We start from the raw sequence: 8,184 nt of genomic DNA, 5'->3' as shown, positions 1-8,184 counted from the left end.
TCAGGGCGTGGCTAGGGGCGGAGCGGGCGGGAGCGGATTGGCGTGGCGTGGCAGCCGGGGCGGAGCCGCAGCGCGGACCCGCGCGTCTGGGTGGCGGCGGGGGGCGCGCCGGTGGGGAGAGGCGGCTGCGGCAGCTTGTGGGGAAGGGGGGGTGGTGGGAGGAGGAACCGGGAAGGGGGGGCAGGGCGAGCGGAGAGCCGTGTTCCTGAGGCGGTGGCGGCGTCTCCGGCGGAGGAGGAGGAGGGCGGGGAGGAGGATGGAGCGAGCTGGGGGTTGGGGCCGGCGCTAGCTGCAGCGGCTCGCCGCGCACTGGGGGAGAGCGGCGGCGGCTCCTGGAAGTTACAGGGTCGGAGCCGGGCCGGTGCCGCCGTCTCGGGAGCGGCGGGGGGCGCGAGAGGCGGGACGAGGAGGGAGCGAGCTGGGGAAGACGGAGCGGGCTCTGCGCCGGGCGGGCGGGCGGCGGCGGGGCGGCCAGCGGCCGCAGCCGGGGGGACGCGGGAGGATGGAGCAAGTGGAGATCCTGAGGAAATTCATCCAGAGGGTCCAGGCCATGAAGAGTCCGGACCACAACGGGGAGGACAACTTCGCTCGGGACTTCATGGTGAGTCCTTGCCCCGGCGGTCGCCTCCGCTCGCCGGCACCGGAGCCTGCCGCCGCCTGGCCGGGCGGCTCGGGCCGCCGGCGCTTTGTGTGCGGCAGTGCGGAGAGGGCGGCGGGCGCGCACCTACCCCGAGGGCCGGGTGGTCTCGGAGGCCGGCGGGAGGCGGACCGCCTCCGCCCCGCGGCCTCCCTGCCCCCTCCCGCGCTCGCGGCCACCCCCGCGGGCTCTGGGCGCAGAGGGAGCGGCCGCCCGGCCGAGCCTGCGCCCGGCTCCGCCGCCGCGACCACCCATTGTTTCTCGTGCCGGGGTCTGGGGGCGAGTGCGGTCTCGCCTCGCCTCCCCGTGCAGCCTGCCCCTCCCGGGGCTGTCGAGGCCGGTCGTCTGCCCCGGGAGGGAGCGGGTCGGGCTGACAGGGGAACGGGCGTGCTGAGCTTGGCGTTAGTCTGTGGGGTCCCCGTGCTCAAGCTGGTCTGAAAGTGGGCAGAATAGCGCTTCGGCTGTTTCTGGGCTCGCAATTATTGTCTCAAACGCCTGGGAAAGGATTGTCTATAAGGTATCTCGTGGTTTGCCTTATTCCCATTTACCTCCGCCCGGTGTCTTGTCTCCTGAGACCCTGGTTGGGGACGGGGCTGGGGGTCAAAGTGACTTGAGGTTAAGGGGGTCAGTGTTTGTGGAGGGAAGGGTCCTACTGGAGGAAACCTTCTTCACACTCCCTAAAGGGATATTGCCGAAGGCGGAGGGGATGTGACTATCACTTCCTATCCGGGGTGGGGGTGGGGAACTTGGGAACAATAGTCCTGGTGGGGCGGAGGCGACGGTGCGGGCCGAAGCCCTGAACTGGGAGATAACCTTCGCGCCCCCCCCCCCCCTTCCGCTCTGTGTGCAGGCGGGCTGGAAAGAAGGTTAAAAGTCTAGTTCGTGGAATTGCCCTAGAAACATCACTATGAGGGGGTTAGATCCGAAGGTGTGGGACCAGAAGTCGACTTCCTACATTACCCCCCACCACACCCCTTATTTTTCTGCCGGACAATGTTCCTTTAGGGTTGTTTCCCGGCTTAGGAGGCGGTGGTTGCGGTGGCTGCTCCTACGGATATTGCGCAAGACTAGGGCGTTGGAAACCCTAGAGGTCTGGGGAATGGAAAAGGAAGTGGGACTTTGGGAAGTGGTTGCTTCTTAGCCTTGGCGGGATTTGGGAATGGGATATAAGCTAGGGAAAATTTTGTTCCTGGGTAAGGTGCACCCCATGGGTAATCATTTAACCCCGAATTTCTGGTTTGCAAAAACTATGCACAGTTTATATATATATAAAATTAGTGAGTAGCAAACATTGTTTAGTTTTTACTTCAAAGTACAGTTTAATTGTTTACAAGGTGCAGGTGAAATGATTTAGTACAGAAATACTTTTTCACATTTTAAAAGGAGCTTGGTCTAGTAAAGCTTTAGCGTTAGAATGAAGTGTGGTTGAGCTTTGGGATTCCCGCCTTTCTAGACCAATAATAGAGGTTAGGAGGTTTTTTTAGTATCTTGAAGATGGAAAAATATACGTTTAAATAACCTATGCTTTATTTTAAGCATTTTCTCTTGGCATTTAGTCTATATGTTTTTAAAAATTACTTTTGATCTGGGAAGGGTAAAGAAAAGACATTTTCCCTTAATATGGAGAATTTAGGTTGTGTTGGTGTCTTTGAATAGTGTCAATAATTGGATGGAATCTCTGTTTTATTATAGCAAAAATAGAAGAAAATATTAGAATTTTTAAAACGTTGAAAAGTAAGTCTTTTGCTTTCTTATTTCGGTTATGGAAGTGGTGTGTTCTCTGACCATTTCTTTGCATGCTAGTCACCTAGTTATCCCTGGGCATATCCTGTCAGGAAAGAACACTGGTGATGCAGGCCATCAGGACAGGTGCCCAGTCTCTGAACTCCTGTACTGGGGAAGTAGCCCTCGGGTTCATGCTTTAGGGATGAGTCAGGGATTCCTATTGGAGATTTCATTTCTCAAGGACTGAAAGAGTTTCCTTTTTCTTCCATAATACCTGGGTGATTCTATATTTGAGAATTGATGACTAAGGCCATTCTTTTATAATGCTTGCTTTTTTAATTCCGTGACTTGATAAGCAATAGCTATAATTACAGCTGTTAGTTGGTGCAGCTTTTCCCCTTGCCTGGAAGACTGGAGGGAAATTATGTACCTTCTGCCATAGAAAGAGCATAAAAGATCAGCTAACAGTTCTGTTCTTAAATTCTGATGTAGATTTAAAATTTTAACACTTTAGAACTGAGCTTAGAGATAATCTAGCCAGTATAACCCTGTTCAATTATAGAGTAATGTTCATTTTAAATTTGGAAATTATAGAATAATAATTAATAATGCCCTACCTTTAGGAAAGTTAGGTGGGCATCTAAACTGTGCTCTTTCCATTATTCTATCCAGCCATCATAATCCAGCGATTTTCAACCTTTTTTATCTTACGGGATACATAAACTAATTATTAAATTCTATGGCATACTGAAAAATATATTTTTTGCAGATTTGAAAAAAATAATAGATAAATGTTTATTCTCACCAGATGGTTATTGTGCTGGCTGTTGTCATTTTTTAAAATTTGACAGTCTAAGGGAAAAGAGGTCAGTGCTCCTAACCAAATAGTCAGATATTGCATGTTTTAGAAATTCTTGCAATACACCAGTTGAAAATTGCTGCTATAGTTCCATCACCCAAAGGCTATCCTTTTTTAATGGTTTTTTTTATATGCACATAACATTTTTATTTATGCCTTGAGCCATATATTCTAGTTTACGTTGTACTTTGGACATGTTTGTAAGCATATATAGATATAGATTATTGTAGTTCTTTAAAAAAAATTATTAAAGTACAGTTGACATACCATACAATATCATACTAGTTTTAACTTTTAAGAAACTTTATTTAGAAAATTAAATTTAACAGGGTGATGTTGATAATAAGAGTACATAGGGTTCAGGTGAACGTTTCTATACCATTTGAACTGTTGATTATGTAGTATACCAGTCACCCAAAGTCAAATCATTTTCCATCACCTTACGTTTCTCCCTCTTTACACCCTCTCCTCACCTCCTCCTCAGTCTGTTAATGTTTTTTTATGACTACTACATATACCATTTTATATTCTTGTGTTTTTTTTTCAACTTGACATTTTGTTAAATTTATTTGTAAAAATAGTTTTAAGTGACTACATATTATTTCAGCTCATGACTATTTTATAACTTAACCAGTTCCTTGTGATTGAATGTTTAGGCCATTTATTTCCTGCTGTTGTATATCATGATTCTAAAATGAACATTTATGCATAACACTTCTTTATTTTGTCTTATGACATATCTTCTAGTACTGGAAGTATCAGGTAAAAGGATGTAAACATTTAATATGTGCTGATAACTTTTTGAAGAAGTATATAATTGTCAGTAATGTGTGAATCTTCATATATTAGTTATCTTGATCTTTGATAATTTGATAGTCGAAAAGTGGTTTCTTGTTTTAATTTGAATTTATTTTTATATTTCCATTCGGGGGAGGGTGGCAAGGAGAGAGAGAGAAAGAGAGAAGCATCAGCTGGTGGTTTCACTTGGTTGTATACTCATTGATTGCGTCTCCTGCAGGCCCTGCCCCAGGTTGAACCTGTGTTCTTTGACGTACACTGAACCATCCTGCCCAGGGCCTTGAGTTTCTTGATAACTAGTGAAGGTAGAAATTCTTCCATCTGTCATTAACTATTCTGTGAGTTGTCTATTCTTGGCCTTGACCTGTTGTGTCCCCCTCACCCCATCCTCTTAAAGAGGAGAAATCTAAGGTATAGAGATAGTGTATACTATGGAGATGAGTTGATTACTTACATGTTTCAAGTTAAACAGCTAATTTGTGGCAGATCCAGCGTTGATATCAACAATATCAAGTTTTAGTCTTTCCAAGATGGCAGGCAGTGATCATGATTAGCAAATTTATAAAATAAGGTGGTGCACATCATGTGTGACAGACCTGGGTTTTACTTGCATCTCTGCCTTTGGTTAGCTGCATGACCTTGGGTAGGCCATTTAACAGAAAATGAAATGACTGAGCTCTCTCACCTTTAAAAGAAAAGAAGTGTGGCCCTGGCCGTTTGGCTCAGTGGTAGAGCGTTGGCCTGGCGTGCAGAAGTCCCGGGTTCGATTCCCAGCCAGGGCACACAGGAGAAGCGCCCATCTGCTTCCACCCCTCCCCCTCTCCTTCCTCTCTGTCTCTCTCTTCCCCTCCCGCAGCCAAGGTTCCACTGGAGCAAAGATGGCCCGGGCGCTGGGGATGGCTCCTCGGCCTCTGCCCCAGGTGCTGGAGTGGCTCTGGTCACAACAGAGCTACGCCCCCTGGTGGGCGTGCCGGGTGGATCCCGGTTGGGCGCATGCGGGAGTCTCTGTCCCTGTTTCCTGCTTCAGAAAAATACAGAAAAAAAAAAAGAAAGAAAGAAAAGTGTATCTCCTTTACAGGGTTGAAGTATGAGATTGACACTTAGAGTCATTTAACAAATTATTGTGTTATGGTCTGTGTATCCTCATATTGCTAATATATTTGTTCAGTTACAGAGAACTAGAGAGAGAATGCAAGAGGTATCTGGGCTTTTGTTTTCAGTCATTTTCGTTTGCTTTAAAGTTTTATCATGTCTAACACAAGTAGATTTATTCTGATCAAGGTAAAGGTTATCTAATGTGCATTAACCCTTGTATAAAAATTATAAAAGATGACAAACTACATGTAAATGTGGCCATTTCAGCTTATTAACCAGTTCTCTCTCCTCTTATGAAGGTAAAAACAAAAATTTAATGAGTGGACTCTGGAATATTTATAAAACAAGATGCAGCAGAGGTGTGAATGATAATACTTAACTTTGTGAAATATTGGGAGGAGAGGATTTATGGACATTTTTCTAAACCTAAACTGGGGTATGATAGCAAATCATCCTATGTGAAAATGATATTTTATCAATCAAAGGCAACTACAGAACTATCATAGAATTTATTCATCTCAAGGGATTTAGTCTATAAGACCATATTTTCTACCAATTGTAATCCTGACAGAACTGATCAAAACAATCAGTTTGCTTGCTTGCTTTATGATTGAATAACTATTTTTATTCTTATATTTTATTAATTACTGTTTTTATTTTACTATAGAATGTTAGTGATTTTATAAATTATTTTGAGTAGAAAGGAAATTAACATTTTTAATTCCTGCTCTGTGTGAAATACTATGCCAGATGTTTTATACTCTGCCTTATTTTACATATCAACATTTTAGGAAGTGTAGATATAATCTGTGTTTTACAGATAAGGAAACACACTCTAGGAAGTTAAGTATCTTGCCTGACTTCAAACCTCTGTTCCTTTTATCCTGTTTCTCCAGGATGCATCTGAGATCCCTAAGGACCTATCTAGACTGGTTTAGTGGCAGAGGGCGTATCATGCAAAAGAGTGGAGGTTTGAAAGTTGAACATATTTAGGGAGGAGTGGATAATCTGCTATATGTGATGCTCTCGGGCCTTTTAGTCTCAAGAGTCCTGTACATCTTAAAAGTTATTGAGGACCCCAAAGAGCTTTTGTTTATTTACTATATTAGAAGTTAATACAGATATTTTTAAAAATTTTCACTCTAAAATAATGATAATAAACCCATTCTATATTAATCTGTATACTATACTATGCTTTAATCATTCAAGACGAAATATTAGTTTGAAAAAGCATTTTTTTAAAATTATTTATTGATTTGAGAGAGGAAGAAAGAAAGAAACATTGATTTGTTGTTCCACTTATTTATGCATTCATTGGTTGATTCTTGTATGGCCCTAACTGGGAACCAAACCTGCAACCTTGGCTATCAGGATAACACTATCCAACTGAGCTACCTGGCCAGGGCTCAAAGAAGCGTTTTATTTTTGCAAATTTACTTAATATCTGGCTTAATAGAAGAGAGCTGGATTCTCACACCTACTGCATTCATACTGTTTCCCTGTCACATTACACACAGTATCACGTGTCATGTACCCTCTGGAAAACTACTATGAATATGAGATTGAAAGTGATAAAAAAAATTATACTAAAGCTTGTGCATTCTCATATTCACAGATGAGGAAACAGCAGTCTTATTAGGAAAAGAGTTTTAACCTTGTTCTCTCTGAAGTGATCTGGAGGGGCATATCTCAGAACCACAGATTTTGAGAACCAGTGAGTTAATGCATATTATAGGGTCATGGTATACAGGCTGATTGATGGTGCTGAGAAATTTAGGTAAGGGTCAGATTGTTATTGTATCTATGCTATATTTTATTCCCTAGGTCAGTAATAGTATTTTTAACAGTTCAACACAGAAGTTCTTAGATTCACAGAGAAAGTGGGCAGGTGTTAAAATAGGCATGCCAGATCTTGGCTAGTTGGCTCAGTGGTAGAGGGTTGGCCCTATGTGTGGATGTCCTGGGTTTGATTCCTGGTCAGGGCACACAGGAGAAGTGCCTATCTGCTTCTCTACCCTTCCCCCTCTTGCTTCTCTCTCTCTCTTTTCCTCCCCTCCTGCAGCCATGGCTGATTAGAGCAAGTTGGCCCCAGGCACTGAGGATGGCTCCATGGCCTGTGCCTCAGGCACTAAAAAATGGCTCCAGTTGCAACAGAGCAAGGGCCCCAGATGGGCCGAGTATCATCACCTCCTAGTGGGCTTGCTGGGTGGATCCCAGTTGGGGCACATGCGGGAGTCTGTCTGCCTCCCTCTCACTAAAATAAAAATAAAATAAAATAGGCATGATAGTTGCTAACCAGCAGTATTTCTTCACATCCAACTGCAACCACCACCCTACTCCCTCTCCTTCCACATTCTGCTTTACTGTGAGCCGTCAGTTATAATCATTCAGATAGGTTCTGGGAGAAAAGCTGAGAATCATTACTGTATGTATGTCTTTGGAGAGCCACTACCTATTTTAAATAAGGTAAGCTGTCATTTGACAGACTTGTGTTGTAGAAAATTGATTCTAATGGTAATATGAAGGATGAATTAGCAGGTGAGGAAGAGTATTTTGGAAGTCTTTGAACTCTTAAGAAGTGAGATAAGGGTCTGAACTAAAACTAGTGGAATAGAGGGCTTATAAAAGATTTGATAAGGATTAAGAAAAGTTTCAGTGATTCACTAGATGTTGGTAGTAAAGGGGAAAGAAATATTGTAGTAATGACCTCAAGGTTTCTGGCACTGTGTACATACTGTTACCCAAGTTAGAAGATAACATTTGGTAGGGTGAAGAAGAAAGGAGGAAATGGTGGGAGGAAATTACAATGTAGAGGAGAATGAGTTTAGTTTTAAACATATTAAAACTGAGGTGCCTGTGAGACATCTAGTGTAGATATGTAGAGCTCAAGGGAGCTGACAGGATGAAGTTAAAAGATTTGGAAGTCATTGTATAAGCATGTAAAAGGGAGTTGAAAGCGTGGGAGTAAGCAAGTATATTCAGACAAGTACTGTATGTATTATAGAATGACCAGCTTTAAGTAAAGAGCATCAGTATTTAAAAAGCAGCACCGAAAGGAAGTACCAGTGAT

The 8,184-nt window shown here is 43.7% G+C and overlaps 1 protein-coding gene across 5 annotated transcripts in view; it reads left to right on the top strand.

The window, feature by feature from the left end:
* The first annotated feature begins 203 nt into the window (after nucleotides 1-203).
* Nucleotides 204-8,184, top strand: part of PTPN12 (protein tyrosine phosphatase non-receptor type 12) — a 105,689-nt gene continuing 97,708 nt past the window's right edge. For 3 of the 5 annotated variants that reach the window (XM_066240560.1, XM_066240561.1, XM_066240557.1), the window contains exon 1: nucleotides 205-601. In XM_066240560.1, coding sequence (XP_066096657.1) covers nucleotides 503-601 — 99 coding nt within the window. In that variant the 5' untranslated portion in view covers nucleotides 205-502. Of the gene's footprint in view, nucleotides 602-8,184 lie in introns of all 5 variants that reach the window. The other 2 variants (XM_066240559.1, XM_066240558.1) reach the window with 2 other exon arrangements.

The sequence above is a fragment of the Saccopteryx bilineata genome, chromosome 7 (genome assembly GCF_036850765.1).
Source record: "Saccopteryx bilineata isolate mSacBil1 chromosome 7, mSacBil1_pri_phased_curated, whole genome shotgun sequence".
NCBI lineage: Eukaryota > Metazoa > Chordata > Mammalia > Chiroptera > Emballonuridae > Saccopteryx > Saccopteryx bilineata.
Note: the sequence above shows the minus strand (reverse complement) of the source record. Positions and strands in the feature narration are given on the sequence as shown.